Source organism: Salvelinus namaycush, chromosome 7, assembly GCF_016432855.1.
Source record: "Salvelinus namaycush isolate Seneca chromosome 7, SaNama_1.0, whole genome shotgun sequence".
NCBI lineage: Eukaryota > Metazoa > Chordata > Actinopteri > Salmoniformes > Salmonidae > Salvelinus > Salvelinus namaycush.
In genome coordinates this window covers 20,682,058-20,706,811 of record NC_052313.1, presented here as the reverse complement: position 1 = coordinate 20,706,811, position 24,754 = coordinate 20,682,058, and the positions used below count along the sequence as shown (strand labels likewise).

The 24,754-nt window shown below is 43.3% G+C and overlaps 1 protein-coding gene across 1 annotated transcript in view; it reads left to right on the top strand.

The window, feature by feature from the left end:
- The first annotated feature begins 97 nt into the window (after positions 1–97).
- The window catches only part of LOC120050376, a 62,540-nt gene continuing 37,883 nt past the window's right edge, over positions 98–24,754 (top strand). Inside the window, exons 1-2 of the mRNA XM_038996961.1 lie at positions 98–159; positions 2,107–2,288. Of these exons, the coding sequence (XP_038852889.1) occupies positions 98–159; positions 2,107–2,288 (244 nt within the window). The remainder of the gene's footprint in view (positions 160–2,106; positions 2,289–24,754) is intronic.

Here is a 24,754-nt window from a genome sequence, read left to right as displayed (position 1 = left end):
TTCATTCAACTTTTTGTAGCCTATGTCATATGGGACGCTGAAAAGTTTTCTCCATCTTCTCTGTAGCGCACCTGTTACCTTAACGGAGCGCAAGACCATGATACCACCGGGAGACTGCATGTATGCGGGCAGGAAAAGAAGGAAGCCCGTTCAAAAACAGTTAAGAATCACAAGTGTTCTCCATAATATTCTAATATTTGACGCATGTTGAAAGTTGTTTTATGGATTTTATGTGTTTTTCTTCTCCTACTTTTTTTTGCTGTTGTGATAGCCTACATGGCAGCCGAATAGTAAAATGTAGTTTATTATTTGTGTGATATTGTCGTATTTAAGTAGCATGCAGATACATTAGCTACTGTTATACTACCAACCAAACACTGGACGTTTTTTAAAACAAAATTAGTAAAATTTGCAAAAGTTTTGAGGAATTTAAAATGTTATAGATTTGCTGATGTCATATTTATGCTATTACATATCGAATATTCACATGGCTTTGGGTTGAATTATAAGTAATATATATAATCAATTTGGATTAATTCATTTTTATGTAAAGGTTACTTTTGATATTCAGGTTCTTATTCTTATGGGCATACAATTCGTAATATCAGTGCCATTTGCTGTTTTTTAGTGACAGCAGGCAGGAGTCGTTTGCAGATTATTGTGGTTGCTTGTGGTTCCAGACTTTTTCAAAGGTGATGCATAGTTAAAATTACTTGTAGGAAACCTGAGGGTTTCAAATGTTAGCCATAGAAAAAGACCGTATAGGCTAACCAAGCTAGCCGTCAGCTACTGTAGCACTTAACAGTTCAAATGTTAAACAGCAACAACAGGTTTCAGTGAGCTACAATTTATGTCAAATTTGAGAACACTATATGCATAAATGTAATTCAATTTTAAATGACTCTCAATCAATGATCTACATTGCTTTAACAGTATGACGGTTGACACAAATGTGAAATAACCTCCCATTTGGACTAGTAAACAACAGTGGCGTGACTGGTTTAATTGAAGCACTGGGTTTGCTTGCAAGAGAGTCAAGGGGTAGCTAGCTGACAGAAATCAGACTCCTAAGGATGCAGCACTGTTGATTCAACGTACAATTGTAAGGCAACCAGCTGTAATAGCTTTGTGAGTTTCCACAACAACATTCTCAAAGTCACAATCCTATTGCAGCTTGTTGCAGTTGTACATTGAACCAAGTCTCTTTTGAACCAAGAGGGAGTTCAGCTGACAGTACCTCTACCTTCTCTTCCCGTTGACCAGGACCGATGCAGGGAGGAGATAGAGTTTTCAGCCAGGGGTCAGCGGTAGTAGTAAGGGAACCTGTTGCACCCACGCAGTGGAGATCTCAGACGGGCACCACCGAGATGGTTTGGGGTGGTGATTTGAGTCACTGGACAGGCATGGGTGGTGCTTGAGGCTATAAACCCATCTGTGTCTGTAGAGGTTCTCTTAAGGGTCGCACACATCGCACTGAATGTGGATCTCCCATTCGTCCACCCGATCGTTCAGTGTGCTGTTGACGTCTGACTGACGTCATTTTCGCACGATTCTATATGTCAAATCGGTTTGCATTCGGTTCGCTAGCACTCCTGGCAGGCAAACGTGTGTTCAAGCCCTTAGAGTTATTATTGATTATCTGACACTGGCAATGCTGTTACCCCCTGTGTGTGTGTGTGTGTGTGTGTGTGTGTGTGTGTGTGTGTGTGTGTGTGTGTGTGTGTGTGTGTGTGTGTGTGTGTGTGTGTGTGTGTGTGTGTGTGTGTGTGTGTGTGTGTGTGTGTGTGTGTGTATGCAATTGCTGAATGAAACATGTATGTATATTGACCTCACATATTGCATGTTTCACTATATCAATGTGTTTGACTGAGTCATAAAGATGACTCTAATAAAACTCTTCAAAGAATATGAGTATCTTTTAATGATTTACAAAATGATTCCCTGTTTATATTCTGTTGCTACAACCATAACTCTTGGCCGTACTGTACCCAGAAGCATAGTACATCTCTCCGGTAACAGTTGAGCCTGCCAGATATTTTAGAATCAAACCGCTAACAACCCGTCACAATAAAAGACACTAAAATATTCCTGTTGTGTTTTCACCAGGAAACCGGCCACGGTGAGTGAGAAGTCCAACCCGTCAAAGAGGCACCGGGACCGCCTGAACGCGGAGCTGGACCGGCTGGCCAGCATGCTGCCCTTTTCCCCAGACATCATCTCCAAGCTGGATAAACTGTCTGTGCTGCGTCTCAGTGTCAGCTACCTCCGGGTCAAGAGCTTCTTCACAGGTAAGAAGACACTTCGTCCTCCCCCAATGCCTTATAGGGAGTAGAGACTCACCACAGAAACTACAGTACACTACAAAACAAGACACAGCTGTAAGTGTATGTAGTCGACTGCAAAATATAGATCTCAGTCTGTGTGTATGAGTGGAGATACATTCAGCAGTACATTCAGGAGAACTCCTCTCTTTTTAGGGACAGACATGAAGTCAGAGATCTCAGCTCCTGGGCACAGTGTGACAAGCTGAGAATATATCCTCAGTCTTTTCAATAGCAGCCTGGGAGCTTGTGTGGTTGTCTGGACCTACAATTTAAATATCCTGTTCAGGGTCTCACAGTTGTTACACAAACTGTTTGAGACACATGGTTATTCAACATATCCTCAGGCATAGTTTTAAGAACATTCTGGTTGTAAGAAAATGTTTAAGTAAATTGTCATTTAGCACACAAGTGCATTTGAACAGGTTATTTGATGTTCATTTGCAATATTTTAAATGTTGGTTGGATTGACGAGGGGTAATCAATGACATATATTATTAATTATATTATATTATTATTAAGTATATATGAATTATTTTAGCTTCTCTCCACTACTTCTTCAACAATCAACATTACTCTCCACTATCTTATACTGTAACGTTGTACAAATACTTTCGGGCTTATCATAACTTCCCTCCCTTTTTCTTGTTTTTCCTCCTCTTTTCTGTCTATCTCATGAGCTGTTCTCCGTCCAGGTCTTGGCTATTTTTATCAGGGTTGGGGTCAATTCGAATTGAGGGCAGTCAATTCAAGAAGTAAACTGACATTTCAATTCAATAATTGAAAACTGACATCTATTTTCAATGACTTCCCAACAAACTGAAGTAGAACCGATTGATTTCAAAGGTTGTTTGATATTTTTTTGCTTTCTATTCAAATCACTTCCTTAATTGACTGCCTTCAATTCGAATTGATGCCAACCCTGATTTGTATGCTCTGGACTTGATTTTTATACTCTGCACTAAGTAACACTGAGTTACAGTGTCCCTCCAGTAGAGTATCAACCAACAATCTGTAATACTTTAAAGTGGGGAAAGATGTTTTCCTCTCTGCCAGATGACCTGATAATGTTCTTTCTCTCTTTTAAGTCGTTACTTTCCCCTCAAGTCTCTTGCGTATTCAAACAATAGCGAAAACAGGCGGGTGCGTTCCAGCAACATCTATCATCAGTGTGTTTTGAGTGTCTGGCTCTTTTCGCTCTCTCTACTCCCTCGTTACTCCTCATCCACAGAGCGTTCAAATATTTATGGGGCACTTCAGAAAAAGACCTAAAAACATTTTGTGGGCCCGTGGCCTCCATGGCACTGAGGTCAAAACAAATCTCTCAGGAAACAGCTGAATGAGAGAGAGAGCCCAAGCGAAACACGTGAGAGACAGAAAGAGAAAGTGAGAGAGATTGAGAGAGCTCAAATTAAACACGAGAGAGAGAGAGAGAAAGCGAGAGAGAGAGAGAGAGAGAGAGAGAGCGAGCTCAAACAAAACACGAGAGAGAGAAAGCTCAAATGAAACATGAGAAAGAGAGAGAGAAAGAGAGACAGAGAGAGAGATCTAAAACAAAACACATGCTCAACCCCAATGCTTTTTTGCCTTTATTATGAACAGGGATTCTACCTGCTGAAGTGTGAGTGGGGCACAGGGGCAATGAACATAAATTGCCTCATTCAAGGCAATTCCTTTGAGGATGCAACAGCAATCACAATCACATCAGTGCCTGTTGGGCTTTAGAATGGATTGGTGTGAACAGGTATACTGTAGTCAAGTAGAGAACGATTTGGCTGGAATGACCAATTAGCTTGGAGGAAGGCAGGAGCAGGACTGATGTACTCTGCTGTCCTTTTCTCTATGACACTGAAGCAGGGTCAAAGCTCACATACCCTGATGCACTTCCCTGACCTCTCAACTCTTTGCATGGTGGCACCTTTTGGGGACCATTTAACCCCATTAACCTGACCTAGAGGGCAGTTTATCCATCACGCAGATCACAGGTGCTAAGGCTGTTAAAAGTGCCAGTGTGAGATGAAGACATGGTGGATTTAATGGATTTGATCACAGAGGGACTAGATATCATCAAAGCAACGTACAGTAGCTTGGAAATGTATCCTAACTTCAGTGGTGGGCATAGTGAAGAAATAATCATACAAAGGAATAGTTATTCTAATTTAGCCTGTTCTTATCTGTAATATGTAATACATGCCATTTAGCAGACACTTTTATCCAAAGTCACGTACAGTCATGCATGCATACATTTTACATATGGGTAGTCCCAGGAATCGAACCCACTATCCTGGCGTTGCAAGCGCCATGCGCTACCTACCGAGCTACAGAGGACAGTAGTCATGTTGAGCAGATTAGATGCTTTGATGCTTAGGTCTATTTAATGAGATCAATTATAGTTTGGCATTAAGCATTTGTCCTCCTCAGATCTCGATCATTCTCTGAATTGAATCTAGTCAGCTCTCATTTGTTACATGACTTCCTCGTAAAGACAGCAGGAATAGAACCACACATAAAAGTGACGCCTTGTGTCTGCGCTATCCTATTATATCTAGTGGTTTATTATTGGCCCCGGTCAGAATAGAAGGGTGCCGTCTTCCTTCCCACCACTAGGGGGACTAGAGGTCTCAGCGGCAGGATCAGGAGGGAGATGAGGATGGGAGGCGTACAGATGGGAGGATGACTGGAAAAGACAGAAACAATAACGACATATCTGGGCCGTATCCACAAAGCGTCTCAGACTAGGAGTGCTGATCTAGGATCAGGACCCCACCTGTCCATATAATCTTAACAATTGTTATCAGAAAGGCCCTAGATCAGCACTCCTACTCTCGGACGCTTTATGGATACGGGCCCTGGTGTCTGGTTTTGGCTGGATCAGGAGACAGTGGCTGATAGCGGTTATTTTCATACCAGGGGCGAACTAGCCATTTGGCATTTTGGGCAATTGCCAGATGGGCTGGTCCATTTTTAACATAGTTGGCTTGTCTTATTTGGTTTTTTTATGCAAAATGGTCATGTCCTGGCTAATAATGGGGCCTTGAGGAAGAAAATGGGCTGGTGTGGGGGCCTCAAAGAAGAAAATGGGCCGGTATGTTAGAAATGCCAGGGCTTATTTCTGGTCCCAGTCCGCCCCTGTCTCGTACCATTGGGTGGAGCAGAACAGAGTATACAGTAGTAAAGAGTGTAGTGTGTACAGTTGCGTGCAAATTTACCCTAAGGGTCTAAGGGAACTGGATAACTCACAGTAATTGGAAAATGTTATAAAATATTGAGGTTTTGTTTGTATCAAGCCTATAAGACCTATTGGCATTATGTGAGTGTAGAATACATACGTGATACTTACCGTATATACTGTATACAGGTATATTGTTTAATATACAACAACCTATTGGTTACTGTTCAATTTATATGTTAAGAGGTCATGATAGCTAACCACTGTGTAGTGCAGTACTCATTTAAATCAATGCAGATTATTTCCAGTGCTCTTGAGGACTGTGATGAGCATGGATGTCTGGTATTTGAACTTTGAATGTGTGTCGACTTGATCCATCTATCTTGTTCAGCTCTCAGGCCCTCTCCAAGGATTATGCCTCTAAGGTAGCTGCATGGTTGGAGGCAGTACAGTTGACTACATTAGATCCAGATAAAATATGGTTTGACTGAGTCGGCATACAATAGAATCCTTGTAGATTCCAATTGTATATCCTCACTGAAGGAAGTTGAACAGTATCCAATCCTGTCTCCCCCATGGGTTTGTGAGTAGTCAATAACTTGTGTGCCTCGACATAATGCAAAAGCTTTAGGTTACAATGAAGCCAGCACTAAACCTTTGCAGACATTTGCAGAACTGGAAGCAATCAACCTATGCTCAACGTAGCTCCTTTCTCTGTGTTTTCTGTGACACAAATCATAAAAGCCAAAAATGTTGCCTTGGTTTCCCCTATGTATGGTTAGGTGTGTCGTATTAGCCTTGATTACACATATAACTCAGGTCTCTAACCTAGTGGCTCCCAATGTTTTACTTTCTGACGCTGCTGAAGCCATTTGACCTGCCTGTGACCCAATAAATAGACAAAAGAATATGTTAAGCCTTTACCCAAAAGTCACTGACCATGACCCACTATTTGAGAACCACAGCTCTAGCCTCCCTCCCCTCCCCTCTGTGAGCGTGTGTGTGTTTATTTGTTAATTTGTTTATTCGGATCCCCATAAGCTTTTGCAGAAGCAGCAGCTACTCTTCATGGGGCCGACAAAAAAAAACACAAAACATGACAAGTTACAAAACACGAATAGATTGATAGACACAACTTTTAAATAGAACGATATACAGGCAACACAACAAACAAATTATATAAACAATACAATTAAGACATATATGTGCATGTGTGTTAGAGTGTGTCTGTGTGCGCATGTGTGTGTGTGTGTGTGTACGTGTGTGTGTTTATATGTTTACTCTCATCTACAACCTCCCAGTGTTTACAATGTTTTAATTAAACCAGATTACAGCACCGTATGAATCTGCCTGGGTTTTAGACACCAGATTGCTGTGTCTGTGACAGGACCTATCGTTGGGTCTCTGTTGTCAGAGCAGTGAGCTGTAATTCCCCACCATGTTTTAATGGCGGGTCACAGCCCTGGGATTTCAGTGTAATTAGTCAGCTCTGGGTTTACACTGCAGATTAAGTAACCGTTCTCTTTTGTCTTCTTGCTTCCAGTTATTCCCCCCATGTATTCTATATTCCACTAAGCTCCTCACAGTCTATCCCACACGACAGGTCTGAGTCCTTTCAATCTCAATCTCTTCAGTCTCCAATCACACAGGAATGTGCTTAACGCTGTATATTAGGAAGGGTAATTGAAGGGTAAACCCAGATTTGTAGGACATACACTGCTTCGGTAAAGATAACAATAGATGCATATCCCTGGGTTTCTAACGTGAACTAACAGGTTTGACAAAAACATTCAGCGTAATAATTTTACGGCATGTTTGCTAAGTAGTATGTTCTAGGTAGTGCTAGCTGCACAAATGTTGTGGGTTCACATGTACAGTCAATATACTATATAATGACTGTGCAATAAGGTGCTCTTGATAAGAGCGTCTGCTTTATGACTGTAATGCAACATAACGTAGCAGGAGGGACCAATAGAAACCCCCAAATAACTCTGCAACTTCACCAGTGAATCCCCATTGTTCCTGGTCCTCTGTGCTATCCACTATCACGCTACCTCTCAGATGTTATTTATTTTCCGTTATCAGGAAGTCAATAGGGCCTGTGATGAGGATCAGATGGGTTGAGTCCTGACCCAGTAATGAAGGACAGGCCCATCTGCTCTCCTTTCTCTCTTCTCCTCTATCAGTCCTGGGGATCTAATCCCTGCTAACGCACTGCAAGCTTCTGAAAGGCTGCAGGAATGGAAAGTGGCATATACTGAAGAACTGGAGGATCATTGAAATGGCTGTATTTTAGAGTCATATGATTTTAATCCAAGGCAAGACACTTATGCCATGTCTTGTAGTTATAGAATAACAATACGTTAAGATCAATAGTATCTGTGGAACATAATGAAAAGTGTGATAGAATAGAGAGATAGTTTCAAGATAGTTAGTTTCAAGTTTTATTAGTCGTATGTACGTAATGCACATGGTGTACGTCGTCCAATGAAATGCTTACTTGCAGGTTCCTCCTCGACAATGCAACAACAATTAAAAAATATAAAAGATAAGAATACGAACATAAAGTAAATGGCTCAGTAGAATAGAATGAACATTGTAGCATAAGTATAATACAGGAAGGAACAATTTATCGTCCAATATTTCCATGTGTTCTGGGGAAGGGGGGATGGGGGACAGTGTATGAACTGAGCAGTATAATAACAGCCTGGTAGCAGCAGTTGTGATGTGTGTGTGTGTGTGTGTGTGTGTGTGTGTGTGTGTGTGTGTGTGTGTGTGTGTGTGTGTGTGTGTGTGTGTGTGTGTGTGTGTGTGTGTGTGTGTGTGTGTGCCTGCTGGGTGCCTGCTGGGTGCACTAGCCTAGAATTACAGTAAAACATCTACAGTATGTGTATTGTTTTTACAGTGCAGAGAGATCAGTGTGGCTGTGTGACGGGCTGTGTGACGGGCTCTGTGGCTGTGTGATGGGCTGTGTGACGGGCTGTGTGACGGGCTCTGTGGCTGTGTAATCGGCTGTGTGACGGGCTCTGTGGCTGTGTAATGGGCTGTGTGGCTGTGTGATGGGCTGTATGGCTGTGTGATGGGCTGTGGGGCTGTGTGATGGGCTGTGGGGCTGTGTGATGGACTGTGTGGCAGTGTGATGGGCTGTGTGATGGCTGTGTGATGGGCTGTGTGATGGGCTGTGTGATTTCACAGCTGGGAAGTGTGAGACAAGGTTACAGTCCAGAGAGAATGCCACCCACACTCTCAACTCTAAAAGATTAACAATATCTCACAAGAGACCCCTTACCCACATAAGAGTTGCTCTGCTCAACCAAATTATGGAAAACAGTCCTAAGTGTATGATACTTTCTAGTTGCTATTTACTCAGAAAGACCATGACATTCTTGTATGTGTGTTGATGCTAGGCAAACAGCAGCTGAAATATGACATAGACATAGATAAAGAAGCATTAGTCATGTCTGTGTGCAGTGCTGTACTAAATAACCACTTCCTCCTCAGCACCCAGTCAGCATGCCTTGCTACCCAGGCAGAGCATTTCCACTTCCATCTGTGGGCTTGGTAGTCAAGCGATGGGAGGATGGCCTTACAGACAATTTGGACTGCCAGCCAAGGTGTGACTAAGGCTTATTTTGCCGACGTCTGTCACCGTCTCTCTTCTCGCCCCGGGCGGCGCGCCGTGCTCCTCGTGGCTGACTGATCGGGTTTCCCTTTCGCCCATCATCACCCCTACGGGGCCTGGCACATTGGGCTGGCACTCACACACACCTCCTCCCTGACACTCCCTCCTCTGGACAAGGGGAGGCATAAGGCAGATGGCTAAGGGGACAAATGGGACCTCCTGCTGCATCAAGGTTTTTTGCCACCTCTGGTTATATCTGTCACTGAGGGTTGATCAAATACAAGCCTGGGCATGTTCGCGTTAGTGTCTCAGCTGGCTAACAATTATCAATGCAAGATAATCTTTTCATTCTCAATTACTCTGTTTCCGGCCTCTCTGAGATACACCGTCCATGCTGAAAGATTCGAACAGAGTTGTGAAACCTAATCCAATCTAGAGATGTGATAAATTTAAGCTTGGCAGTAATCTTCGCTTCTTATAAACTGCTGATAGTGCTGCTGGGGATGTCTGACGGGGTCACACGTAGCGTTAGTGGATTTTTTAAGTTCCAATGAAAACACAACAATGATTTATAGAGATATGTTTGCGTATCTAATGTACCCAGTCCTCAGAGAGCATGCATAGTGCAACGTGGGACTTGAAGTCTGATTGAAGTCTGTTTGAGCTCCCGTCATTCTAAACCGAATCAGAAGGAACTGCAAAGGGCCATTTTGCTGCATGTTTAGGATGCGTTTCCCCCTGTAATTAGATTGGGTCTTCTACAGTCGTTATGTGCTCCCATTAGAGATGAGTAAGAGAACTAGTCTCATCCAGTGAAAACTGATGGGGTTCTATGACAGAGCCAGAGCAGTTCAGTTCAGTTCAGGTCCATCCATTGGTATCACAATAACAGTTGTTTAGTCTGACTGCCCTGTGCTCTTCAAGAGAGTGTACTATCATATTGAAATCCCCTAGGGCCACGTGCACACTCCTACACTCATGCATGCACGCGGGCGCACACACACGCACATAAATCCCCAAGCACGCACGCACGCACACACACACACACACACACACACACACACACACACACACACACACACACACACACACACACACACACACACACACACACACACACACACACACACACACACAATCACACACAAAAAACCTGTCTCCAACCTCGTTCCTTCCTTACACAACAGGTTGGATGTTCGTCACCACACAGTTACTGTAAATGTGTGGGATGAGGTCAATTATATTTCTATGCGTTACATGGTAAATCAAAATGTTTTAAAGGCCTCTATATTGGATTTCACACTTATTTTAACCTCTGGAACATGTGTTTCATTAGATCCATCTGTCAGTGTGGCTCTGTTTTGTGTTGAGAGGTTCAACAGCCTGCATTATCTACACTTTATCTGTGATAATCCTATAAAATCTTTCTAAATGTTGTTTTCCAACCTAATACAGATGTAGGATCTTAATTTGATCACTATTCTGTTTCTGAGAATTTTATTGCACTGCAGGAATTGCAGATGAGCTTTGTGATTTACATAAATGCACTGAAAACAGTATTGCACTTTTCATGTAGCCTACTTTTGGCAAGCTAATAGCCTAACCACTAAATGTTCAAATCCTGTTGCTGCAGGATTATTTTGCAGTGACAATATAGGCCAAAATAAGATCTTACATTTGTACTGTAGTCTGAGGAACTTTGTCAATATTTGTACTTTTTTAGATCAGCTTGTTGGCTTCGCACGCAGACTTGTTGACATTGCGCATAGTAAATTCAGACCTGGCTGTGTGCCAGAGGGGGTTGTCTGTGGAAACAATGTGATGTAACTAAATGTCAGGTACTAGTTGACATGAAACTAAGGACTGGACCTTCCTGCCACAGTGCAACACTTTGAGGAAACTGCTTTGGTAAGACATGTCTGCCTCTTTTGTCCTCAGCACTATAAATGAGCCAAGAATGGGGAAGAGGGTGGCTACAGGAACCTAAACCTCATGCTCAATGTACGTCAGCAATATGTCGGGCCCTAGACGTCCTCCGGTTTTAATCACGCCACAAAGGCCCTTGTGTCCCACTAAACTTTTCTACCTTGAGGTCGTCGATCAGGAAGTTGCCCCATACATATGAAACCTCTGGTCAGAGAAGTCCCTTAGTTTAGCACTATAGAGTGCAATGATGCATCAACATGTTGTTGACATGTAAGCTAAGACTTACAACAGGAGATTTCAGACAGTGAAAGTCTGTAAACTGTGTCAGTATTTGCCATGGGCACAGGATCAAACATGTCTCCACAATATCGAGATACTGTACTGTACATACAATATACACTGACTGTACAAAACATTAGGAACACCATTATATAGACTGACCAGGTGAATCCAGGTGAAAGCTATGATCCCTTATTGATGTCACCTGCTAAATCCACTTCAATCAGGGTAGATGAAAGTGAGGAGAGAGGTTAAAGAAGGATTTTTAAGCCTTGAGACAATTGAGACATGGATTGTGTATGTCTGCCATTCAGAGGTTGAATGGGCAAGACAAAAGATTTAAGTGCCTTTGAACGGGGTATGGTAATAGGTGCCAGGCGCACCGGTTTAAATGTGTCAAGAACTGCAACGCTGCTGGGTTTTTCACGCTCAACAGTTGCCCGTGTCTATCAAGAATGGTCCACCACCCAAAGGACATCCACCCAACTTGACACAACTGTGGGAATGATTGGAGTCAACATGGGCCAGCATCCCTGTGGAATGCTTTCGACACCTTGTAGAGTCCATTTCCCAACGAATTGAGGCTGTTCTGAGGGCAAAAGGGAGTGCAACTCAATATTAGGAAGGTGTTCTTAATGTTTTGTACACTCAGGGTACAGACTCACGACACTGAACAAGGGATAACAGTTGAAGTGTGCCGTAATGTTTTATCAATTAGTGATTGTGACAAGTTGTAGACATCCACCCCAAAAGTTAATGATGTGTGGAGTTGCACATCTTAAAAGCATTTAGAGAACAAATGTTTCACTATGCCGTGCCGTCTATATGGTTGGCTAATTGTGTAAATGACTAAAAGAGGCAACAGAGGCACCAATCTCCAGACAGATAAAGCATACTAATTGACCGTTCAATTGGTGCTTGTGACCAAACTGCCACCCAACTATTGTGTCACGGTGAAGGAACAATAAAACCAGACAATAAAGTCATCACTTGAACATTTATCACGATCCCACTACAAAGTAAAGACCGCAACCCTTGTAAATCCAGTACCTTGTGTGTCTCCTGTAGATACACGGTCAGTTATTTTGCACGCGATATATTGCGCCCGAGGGATCCTGGGGTTTCAACGTATCGTTACAGTTGAATGTCATGTGTCAAAACAGGTCTGACGAATTATCCAAAGTGACGAGCCGTTGCTGCTGTGCTGCGGTGTCAGAGAGGTGCAGAACAGAATCCTAGATAGGTTGCCCGTGGCCGCATTCCTCTTCGTTCCTCATCCTGCTGATTCCGTTCCACTATTCTTCCCTGTCACCCCAAACGTTCTTGAGAAGACAAAGGTCATTCCTGCCTATGTCAAAAAAAGTTGTCTTTTGAATTACTGTAACGTGGACTCTATTCTCATGGTGTTCTGACCTCCTGTATGTGTACATTCTGTCTAGTGCATAGTGAATGATGTTACAGCATGTACATACATTCGGAAATGCTATATTATATGCTTTTAGTGAGTCTTATAATCACCTATAAAGTGATAGCGGGTACTAAAAATGTGATCGTAATGCATTATAAACGGGTGTGGTTCATAGAAAGGCCTACTATTGTCTCCCTACTGCTAACATAACCCAGTGTGTCCAATCCAATGTCCGCCACAATATCTTCTTCCTCTACAACAACGGACATCTGATTGCTCATCTTTACATCTCTCCCGATTATCCCCTGCGATGGAACCTGAAGATGACCCGAGCCATGTATTTAGAGAGTTAGAATATGTACGTTTCATGACACTACAACATTCTATGGCAGCCATGTTAGCTCCCTATTACCAACACATGGGGAATATTTGAACAATTGTATGTATCTGAATATCTAGAATTAGAACAATATTAAAAATTCTAAAAAGGTTTGCTGAACCCCGTAAATGCATGGCTCTGGTGATGATGAGTGGTCCTCGTTCTTCCCCTGAATGAAGGATGAGGAGTGTTGTTAAGGCTCTGTGATTATCAACCCCACTAAGATATGTTTTAGTCATTTAGCAGACACTCTTATCCAGACCATCTTACAGGAGCAATTAGGGTTATGTGCCTAGCTCAAGGGCACATCGATAGTTTTTCACCCAGTCGGCTCTGAGATTTGAACCAGCGACTATTTAGTTACTGGCCCAAAGCTCTTAACCGCTTGGCTACCTCCCGAGACACAGTTCCCTCCAGTCACTTCATTCACACTCTGAGAGCTGACACCCCTGCTGCGTATTCCTATTGAATCCACTGTGTAGGAATCTCTTCCCATCTGCGTGTGCTTCACTGACTTGGAGCATCTCTCTCTACGACAGCTCCTGACAAACCTAAATGCCAATATTGCCCTTTTTTTTGTCGTTGCACACAATGCCATGGGTAATTATTTATGCATTGCGTGAGCAAGTTATGTTTGCATGAGCAACATAAGTATACGTGTATGCTTATCATTCCATTTGCAATGCAAATATGAATGCTTCTTCCTCCCGTTGAGGTAACTAATACGATAATGCGATTCTATCCGCTGAATTGAACATTCGTTGCAAAGAGCTTTTGACCTTGTAACTCAGCTCTATACAATACTATAAAATAGTGTTAACATGTTAACCTCTTGTATGTGTGCAGTAAGGGTCTGAATGGCAAGCTGGTGTATGTATTTAGGATCCTAATGTCTAACTCGTTGGCCGTTTGAATCAAAGGCGTGACACTCCCTTTGTCTGAGCTGACCTCTCCGCTTGAGTGGCCACTGGCGAACAAAGCCCACAGGACGCCCCCAGGATCACAAATGGCCATAAGTGAATTACCACAAATCCTTATTGAGGGGCCTCACACTGCAAACAGAAAACAGCAAACTGTTACTGTTACTGTTGAGCACCACAGAGCTGAGAACACAGCATGGCGGTTTGTTTGTGTGCCCTTCATATGGAACCGAGAGGCCCTTTGTTGGCCCAACACCATTGTTGGAGTCTGTCCTCTCTAATCACAGTCAAGCAGGCTGCTAGGCTCTAAGGTCAGACAAGCGAAATGATGTTCCCCTCCCCTGCATGTCACTTAGGCCTTTATACATCTCAATGTACTGGCAATGAGCTAGATAGGCAATATGTAGGAAGCAGCTATTGCTTTGTTTTCCATTTATATAGCAATTAATTCTCAGTTAGCAGCTCCTGCTGTTCATTCATATGTTTAGATTCATGTTTTGGGGGGGTTAATATGAATTTGCACTCAACAAGGTCTTCAAATGTTAATCAGCTGTTATAAAAAGACAATGTTTTTTATGACAAATGAAATGTTTATTGGGCTGGTTATATTTTATAATTTTTGGTCTTTTAAGACTGTAACAACCACCTGTTTTCCTCTGTGTAAGTACACTGTATTGTTTGCAGATGTGGTACCTAGTATTTAACTAGGCAAGTCAGTTAAGAACAAATTCTTATTTGCAATGACAGCCTACCCCGGCCAAATGGGACAAGGAAATCCCGGCCGGCAAAGCCCTCCCCTAACCCAGACGACACTGGGCCAATTGTGCGCCCCCCTATGGGACTCCCAATCACGGCTGGTTGTGATACAGCCTAGAATCGAACCAGGGTCTGTAGTGACACCTCTAGCACTGAGATGCAGTGCCTTAGACTGCTGCGCCACTCAGGAGCCCCATATGTAGAGAGTTCATTTGATAACTCATTGAGACTGTGATAAACGTGCCTCCCGAGTTGACGCGGCAGTCTAAGGCACTGCATCTCAGTGCTAGAGGTGTCACTACAGACCCTGGTTCGATTCCAGGCTGTATCACAACCAGCCGTGATTGGGAGTCCCATAGGGTGGCGCACAATTGGCCCAGTGTCGTCTGGGTTAGGGGAGGGCTTTGCCGGCCGGGATTTCCTTGTCCCATCACGCCCTAGTGACTCCTTGTGGTGGGCCAGGCACCTGCAAGCTGACTTTGGTCACCAGCTGGACGGTGTTTCCTCCGACACATTGGTGCGGCCAGCTTCCGGGTTAAGTGAGCGGTGTGTCAAGAAGTAGTGCAGCTTGGCAGGGTTGTGTTTTGAAGGACGCATGGCTCTTGACCTTCGCCTCTCCCGAGTCAGTAGGGGAGTTGCAGCGATGGGACAAGAATGTAACCACCAATTGGGGAGAAAAAGGGCTAAAAATGTGTACTTTTTTTCATCTTTATTTAAAATGTGTATTTTTTTAAATGTAATAACCCCTCCACCACCCACCCTCTTCAGAGGACAAATAACTTTAAAAAAAAATGTTAAGCTTTTTTGCTGCATATACATACATTTTACATATACATTTTACATACACGTTTTGCATGCACATTTGACATACATGGTACTTTTATATAAAGCAGTCACATAACAATAATACTTTACCAAACATAAGCTCTTTAATCCCCCCCAAAAAAGCCATTGTTTGACTTAAGTTGTTTAACTTAAACCTAAGCACTTCGGTATTGAAAGCTGTTGTATATGTATTCATCTTATATATTTTTTATCTGATATTTTAGATGGATAAATGTATTGATGGTGATATTTAAATGTGTTTTGCATGTCTGTCCAGTTTCCAGCTAAACACCTTTATTTTTCAAAGGTGCATTTAACCATGCCTTTCAGTAGATTTTGCTAATCAAGCAATTGATTACAACGCATCACCAACCATAGACCTGTTGGCAGGAGTCCGGTCTCCCCCCATTGCCAGTTTCCTATATCAGGACATATTAGCTATCACGCAGGATTTCGACAATTTGAGATGGGCGCTCACAACGGGCGCACTATTGGCAGTAATAGGATCCGTTAATGAATAAATCGAGGGGCAAGCTTTTCAGTATGGCTGTTCCAGCGAAAAGTAATGTCGGGGTAACAAGGTGGCCCTGGGCATGACCCCAAGTTAACAATGTGGGCAAAGATTGGTGTGGAAGAAGGGAGCGATTATGGAAAACCAGCCAATCAGTAAAGTACTGTACTGGACATTGGGTTACCATGCTGTCACTGGGTTCACCAGCCAATACCTACTGTCCTGTAAATTGATCTGGTTCTATGTGGTAATAGGATTAATTACTCCATTGGGGGTTAGGCTTAGAAAGCACAAAAAAATATGCAGAAAACTTTGTTATTTATATAATTTCCTGGACCACCTGTCTGTGTGACATACTGTATAACACAGAGCAATGGCAACGGAATGAGTGAAGCAGAAAATATTTCATTGTTGTATGAGAGAAGAGAGGGAGAGAAAGCGAGAGAGAGGGAGAGAAAACAGAGAGAGAAATGAAAAGAGAGAAAGAAAGTGAACTGGAGAAAGGAGCTAACACAAACAACAGTGGATGGCTCCAAGCACATAAGGGAGTAATTGCTCTGAATGAGAAGTGGCAGAGGACAGTTACGACTAATGAATGCTCCAGTTATTCGCTGCAGAACCCTTTGCGTGACTACTCCTTGGCAGGGCTCTCAAGCCCCCAAGCACAATTTGTAACACAGAAGAAACTAAGGTATGTTATAAGTGTTTGACAGTAAACAGGGCCACGCCAGGCCCTAATGCTGCCGGATTTACAGCCTCGGCCTCACTAGGCTTTTGAATGACATCACGTCGCTCAGCACTGCAGGGAGATCAGCTTTGAGGCTTTAAATGTCTAAAACTGAGCTGCCGGAGTAAAATAAAACAGAGAAAAGAAGCTGTACGTGAGAGATGGGTAGGGAAGAATGTATCAGTAGACTTCTGATGAAGTGTTTCTCTTCACAAGATGGAGTCAGTGGTGCTTAGTGTCTGCATGGCATTCCGTTGATTGATTGTTTGTGCCACGGTGTCAAACTCACCCTATTTCATCTAGTTGTGTCTTTTTGAGAACTGCAGTGTCATTTATTATCTGAGCATAAACTAATAATAATTATTTAATTAACAAGCTGAAAAAAAAATTATGTGAAAAAAAACCACATTTGTACGCCATTCATAAATTCTCAGCTTCAACATTCTAACAGCCAAGAGCTCCAGTTAAACACGTAAAGATTTCATAGTGATATTTACTTATTTATGGGCTGGCATTGGCACCTCTCAAAGACCCAACAGGAAATATGTTTGTTTTCTGTAATAGCTTCTGTCTCATTTCCAATTAAACAGCACTCAGTTACAAAGCGCAGCGCTGGCGTTTTACAGGCCTCATCCCAGATGTCTATCATTATAGCAACTGAAATTGAGCTAATCTGAGCTAATGAATTGGGCCTCTATGCCAGTTGTACAGCACTTTGTATTTGGCCACTGTACAAAGAGCACAAACACTCTTCCCCATTGCCTGTTAATGATGCCTACTGTACATGCATCACCATGGTTTTCTATGTAAGTTGGTCGCACACCTGAGCTGTCATGGGCACATACTTTAAGTGCCCATATCTGAAATAACAAAGTGAAACCATAGTCTAGCCTGGTAACCCGAACCTCTAGCCTACTAGCCCACTTTGAAGCAGTTACTGTCAAAATCATCCCTGATCCTGACCTTATTACAGTGAGACCTGGTGCTACGAATACAGATCGCTATAATAACTTACTCATGGGACAATGCAGAATGAATGACTATGACATCAAATAATACAATGTTTTCTTATTGTTACGGAATCCTTGATTTGATTTCGATAAATGTCAACTAGTACGATTTCACTCAAAAATAAACGACTAAGGGTCGAGGGCGTGCTATTTTCTTTTAACATTAGTTCATCAAGATGTGCTCCTGTACTAGCTACAAACGGGAGGTAGCTACAAGCGCAAAGGAAGAATTCCATGCCATGCACGGTCTGTTGACATGGCCCTGAGTATCGTGTTTAAATTGGCCAGCTGAGGAACAGTATGTTGTGCTCATATTCAGCAGCTGCTGGGGCTCCCTTGGCAGAGCACCCGTATAGGTTGCGTGCGATGCCGGGGAAATTCTCCACACTAATGTACGTACTAGTGTTTGTTTTCATCAGAGAGCCAGTATTAAATGTGCATCAACAGAGCAGCACCCAAACCCAACCCCAATCGGGACCTGTTGACCGTCGCCTCCCACCTCAGCCGTTGTCGACGATGTCATCGACATTTCATTAGGCGTTGAATGACACGTTTTTTTCTCACTCTTATCAGTTTCTCGCATGGGTTCACGAGATCTCCTCTTGGGGAAATGTGGAAGTTCTGAACCATAGAATTGAGAATTTGAACTTTGATCCAAACTTCCATATTCAGATGGAATTCTCTACCTGTAACAAATTCCCAGTGTTTTCTTCACAGCCGCCAACAGACATCACACAGTAGATCCACAGAGAAATTTAAGGGTGCAACACAAGAATCCATGAACATGACTCAGTCGGACCATGTAGTAAAAAAAGACCATAATAACATCAATTGAACGTTCCAGTGGCTGTTTGAAGTAACATCACCCCTATTACTTGATACAGTAAATTCAACATGCCTCGCGCTGAGACGACTCAAAGGGCACATTCATGGAGACGCAGACGCCCTTTCACAGAGGGAAGTCGGATCTACAGGATACCGATCCGTTCGCACGCAATGTCGTTAATGTATTTCCACATACCGTGGTTTAATCACGGCAATATCTAAATTATTTTCAATGATTCACTGCTTTATGGTGTGTTTTTTTCTCCTGGTTTACATTCACCGCTTGGTAGGTTTTACTATATAATTGTTTCCATTCTAGCCAAATGTCCTCATCTGCTTGCATGCGCCTATCCTATTAGGGTTTGGTACTTCCCTTATGCACTACGCTTTTCTGCGCGCGAACTACAGGTCAACACGGTCTAACTGTCTATCCATTCATAGTGACAATAGTGGTAGGTGGATTGTTTGTCCAGATCAGCAATAGGCTAATTAGCAATCATACCACACATAAAATCATTAAAAGCTGCACCAATGTTCTATAATCCACAAGAACAAAGAGAATAGCTGACAGGCAGCGGAGAGGCCAGTTGCGTCATTACGCACGAAAGAACAGTGAAGACATGAGACACGCAACTCAAAGCTCTCCTATTGATCTTGTTTAAGGACAATACAATTATTCTACCTAGACTAGCCTACAACACCACAATGCAAAAAATACGGCATTGTTGTTTTTAAAAGTGAGTACAAAATTATATGTCATATGAATAAAGGCGCAAGAGCCCTGTGAATTGAATGTTTCATTCAGTTATGGGTCTACTGTCGACAGTTTCTAAGGTCTAGGAAGGCACAGTATCAGGCCAGTCCGGCTGTATTTTTACTTCTGATGCTGAATGTGCTGTCTGTTGCGAATCATCATTCTCCCAATAATAATGTGGCCACATATGCTCTCAGCAGGCCCAGTTATTCAGGAATGTTTAACACGCGCTCTGCCTCCTCTCCAATCCAAGCGGCTATTCCTCGCACACCTACAACCTAATGCTTCAGTATAGCCTAAATATTTTGTCATTTAACTTTTAAAATGTTTGACCTTTTATGTGTGGCATAAACACAACCAGTCACAATGTTTTCATCTGTTTAGGCTACTTCAAAGTCTCCTGTAGGCTACCTGCGCACGTTCGTCTACTCCAAACTGTGCACCGGCCATTTAATGAATGTAAGCAGTCATTAGTTACAAAACACCAAAAAGTTGAATGACATTCAGAGATTGTCAAGCCAAGGCTTCCATACTGGGTACAATGTATGGAGGAATGTATTTTCTGTTTGTCAAGATTGACATAGGTCTAGTCTATGTGGTTGTGGTGTCGAAAACACAACCCATGATGTTGAAGCACCCGAAGTCGGTAATCAGTATGCAGTTATGATTTGCTAATTGGTTGTGTGGTGCATTGGCACAGAAACCTGTTGGTGGGAAATGATAAATATAGCATAGCTGATCACTGTCTGCAGCCAGCTATGATTGTAGTGTAATGAAACAGACAGGGAGAGAGCTTGTCTGTGGTGGTTGACAGACCCTCAACCTTCTGACTCGTAGCCCTGCATGGCATCGACAGTGCCACAAAACCATGTTGAAGTGGCAAAGTCGATATCCACATTTATAAACACAGGGTCGCTGCAGTTATTGTTATTTGTGGTTGTAATTATACGTTTTGAGTTAATTCATTGGGTGGGTTCAATACAAGGGGGGTGTCATGTGAAAATATCATTAACCTTGGGGAGGGGGGATGCATTTTGTGAGTGGTAATATCGTGAGTGACACATAGTATGATATTTTATCTTTATATGTGGAGACATTGTTGTCATTGGACTGGGCCCAGATGCAACTATATCACTTGTATTGGTGCTGTTATGATTCGTGTAGCAGATAAAGTGCTCCTGTCTTGTCATGTACTGCCTCCTTGACTCTTCAATTATTCCGACGGAGTTTACACCCTTCTGCCTCTGTGTCAACACCACTCCCTGGCCTAAGGGCCTGGCGAGGCCCACAACACGGCACCACACCTTGGTGTTCCCTCTCTCGTTCTCTCTCTCTCTCTCTGACTCTCTCGCTGAGTCTCTCTCTGTCTCTCTCTCTCCCTCCCTCCCTCTCGCTCTCTCTCTCGGTCTCTCTCTCTTCTGTCTGTCCTCTCTCTGTGTATCATGTATGCTCGTTCTCTCTCCCCCCCTCCTCTCTCTCTCTCGCGCTCTCTCTCTTTCGTCTGTCTTCTCTCTGTGTATCATGTATGATCTTTCTCTCTCTCCCCCTCCTCCCTGACTCTGTCTCTCTGTCTCTCTCTCTGTCTTTCCCTCTATCTCTCTCTCTCTCTCTCTCGCTCTCCCTCCCTCTTTCCCTCCCTCCCTCCCTCCCTCCCTCTCTCTCTCTCGCTCTCTCTCTCTCTCTCTCTCTCTCTCTCTCTCTCTCTCTCTCTCTCTCTCTCTCTGTCTCTCTCTCTCTCTCTCTCTCGTCTGTCCTCTCTCTGTGTATCATGTATGATCTTTCTCTCTCCCCCTCCTCTCTGTCTCTGTCTCTGTCTCTGTCTCTGTCTCTGTCTCTGTCTCTGTCTCTCTCCCTCTCCCTCTCCCTCCCTCTTTCCTTCCCTCTCTCTCTCTCTCGTCTGTCCTCTCTCTGTGTATCATGTATGATCTTTCTCTCTCCCCGTCCTCCCTCCCACCCTCCCAGATTTACCGCCACCTCTGGTCGTCACAATATTTGGGGTAGATTCACAGAAGGCTCAGGATTCTGGGTGCCTTGGGTTCACAAGTGATGACATAATATGAAAATCAAAAACAGGGATTCCAGGATGTATCTGGAAAAACACATCAAAACCTATGAGGCCATTTTTATTCGACATTACGCTCTGCATATACAGTATGTGTCAGCGTTATTTCCCTAAGATAATGACATTTCAAAGCATCCAGGAGCTCATGTGGACCAGCCATTAAATTACAGCGTTTGAAAAGAAAGCTAAGACAATTAGCATAGCGAAACATCAAATGGCCACAGCCACCCCATCTGTGTGGAACTGCTGGAGCTCGCTCGGTCTGTCCGGAGGTTTGGATTCAATTAAGTCGCTGAACTTGGCCACATGTGACAATTTCTAGCCCCGACCTTCACACGCAATGCACTGCAGCCTCTCAAATTGTGACTTCCACCCAACCCAACCCACCCCACCCCTACCTCTCCCACCCTCTCTTCAGTCTCAGTTGTTTTTGTATGTTGGCTGGCACAGTATGTCTGTGACAGGGTGCGGGCAGGGGAGAACATGGGAGTCGGACACAGGCGGTCAGTGGACAATGGTAGGCTTTGTCAATGCGCCATCGGAATTCGAGAGCTCCAGACAGCCATTACCATGTCATGGCCCAGTCTGACAGAAACACAAAAACCTCCTCGTTCTGTTGAGAGGAAAAAAGAGAGGGGTGTAAATAGGCGCTGAGTTTCAATGGACTAATTGACTGGTTAGGGCCTGACTTGTCAGAGTGGAGTGGAATCCAGGCTGTATCACAACCAGCCGTGATTGAGAGTCCCATAGGACAGCAGTGGTGGAAAATGTACTCAATTGTCATACTTGAGTAAAAGTAAAGATACCTTAATAGAAAATGACTCAAGTAAAAGTGAAAGTCACCCAGTAAAATACTACTTGAGTAAAAGTCAAAAAGTATTTGGTTTTAAATATACTTAAGTTTCAAAAGTAAATGGAATTGCTAAAATGTACTTCAGTATCAGCGCAAACTGTGGGAGGCCCCGGTGCACAACTGAGCAAAAGGACAAGTACATTAGAGTGTCTAGTTTGAGAAACAGACGCCTCACAAGTCCTCAACTGGCAGCTTCAGTAAATAGTACCCACAAAACACCAGTCTCAATGTCAACAGTGAAGAGGCGACTCTGGGATGCTGGCCTTCTAGGCAGAGTTCTTCTGTCCAGTGTCTGTGTTCTTTTGCCTATCTTAATCTTTTATTTTTATTGGCCAGTCTGAGATATGGCTTTTTCTTTGTAACCCAGCCTAGAAGGCCAGCATCCTGGAGTCGCCTCTTCACTGTTGACATTGAGACTGGTGTTTTGCAGGTACTATTTAATGAAGCTGCCAGTTGAGGACTTATGAGGCGTCTGTTTCTCAAACTAGACACTCTAATGTACTTGTCCTTTTGCTCAGTTGTGCACCAGGACCTCCCACTCCTCTTTCTATTCTGGTTTGAGAAACTTTGCGCTGTTCTGTGAAGGGAGTAGTACACAGCGTTGTACGAGATCTTCAGTTTCTTGGCAATTTCTCACATGGAATAGCCTTCATTTCTCAGATCAAGAATAGACTGACGAGTTTCAGAAGAAAGTTCTTTGTTTCTGGCCATTTTGAGCCTGTAATCGAATCCACGAATGCTGATGCTCCAGATACTCAACTAGTCTAAAGAAGGCCAGTTTTATTGCTTCTTTAATCAGAACAACAGTTTTCAGCTGTGCTAACATGATTGCAAAAGGGTTTTCTAATGATCAATTAGCCTTTTAAAGCTAACACAACGTGCCATTTGAACACAGGAGTGATGGTTGCTGATAATGGGCCTCTGTACGCCTATGTAGATATTCCATAAAAAACAGCCGTTTCCAGCTACAATAGTCATTTACAACATTAACAATGTCTACACTGTATTTCTGATCAACTTGATGTTATTTTAATGGACATAAAATGTGCTTTTCTTTCAAAATCAAGGACATTTCTAAGTGACCCCAAACTTTTGAGCGGTAGTGTGTATGTTAATACTTTTATTAAAGAGCAGCAAACACAGTTGTGTCATAGCATCCTGCCACCGTAGCATCCTGCTGAGCTCAGCTCACAACCGGCCGTGATTGGGAGTCCCATAGGGCGGCGCACAATTGGCCCAGTGTTGTCCGGGTTTGGCCGGTGTAGGCCGTCATTGTTAATAAGAATTTGTTCTCAACTGACTTGCCTAGTTAAATAAAGGATAAATATATATATTTTTTAAATAAAACAGCAGCAGAGACAAAGGGACTGCTGGCCCTTTAAGAGGCTTTGGTGAAGTGGTAGTGGTGTAGTGCAGGACGGCAGGCGGGGGATTGCGTGACTGCAGCAGTCTGGGCTCTGACCTCAGAAAAGTGGTTATGAAAACGATCTGTCGAACAGAGGAGCGCAGGAGACCAGCCTTGCAGAAATGAGCTTGAGCTTCCGCAAAACACACGCACGCACGCATACACACAAAAACACTTACGCAAATCTTTACAGATGAACCTATACAGACACATACTTAGACATAGAGAAGCATGCACCCACACACACGCATACGCACGCACGCACACACACACACACACACAAACACACTGCAATCATTCACAGGCAGCGGCCAGAGGGGGACGGTGTGATATTTTAAAAACAGACTGGCTCGGGTGCTGATCTATATCTCTGGAGTCTAATAGCCTGTGACTATTGAGGCAACCAAAATAAAGAGGAATTTAAACAGGAGGAGTTAAAAAGGGAGATGGCGTGCTTAGACGGCCGGGATATAAAAAGGGAGTGATAAAAAAAGGAGAGCAGGATTATTTCCGTCAGCAGGGCTCACGGAGCCTCCGGGTCAGGTATCCTATTCCAGTATGACGATCACATGCTGGGAAAATCAAGGAAAGATTCCTGTCTGCTGCCATAACTGTGTGGAAACTATCAGTTATGAGTGGATAAGTGAATGAATGAACGATTTGTCACGTAAACTGTCCCCAGTACAAAACTGCAAAGACTGTAGACACTTCTCTGTTGGTGATGTCATTAACTCCGACAACACCGTTCCTGACCCTCTCTAGTCAATGCTGAATTTACAGTCATTTAGTCTTTATCTCCTGCCAGAGTTGATAAAAACCCTCAAAGCCTTTAAAATCCTTTATTAGGCAGAGGTTATTGAGTTCAACAGGAGAGAGAGAGACACTCTTGCAGCGTTACATTAGATCACCGTGTATAGATTGTGTGTGAATGATAATGACAGCCTCCGCTGCAGTGTTGCACATCGAATCCCATGTTTGAATTGTTCGATGGAGAGGTAGAGT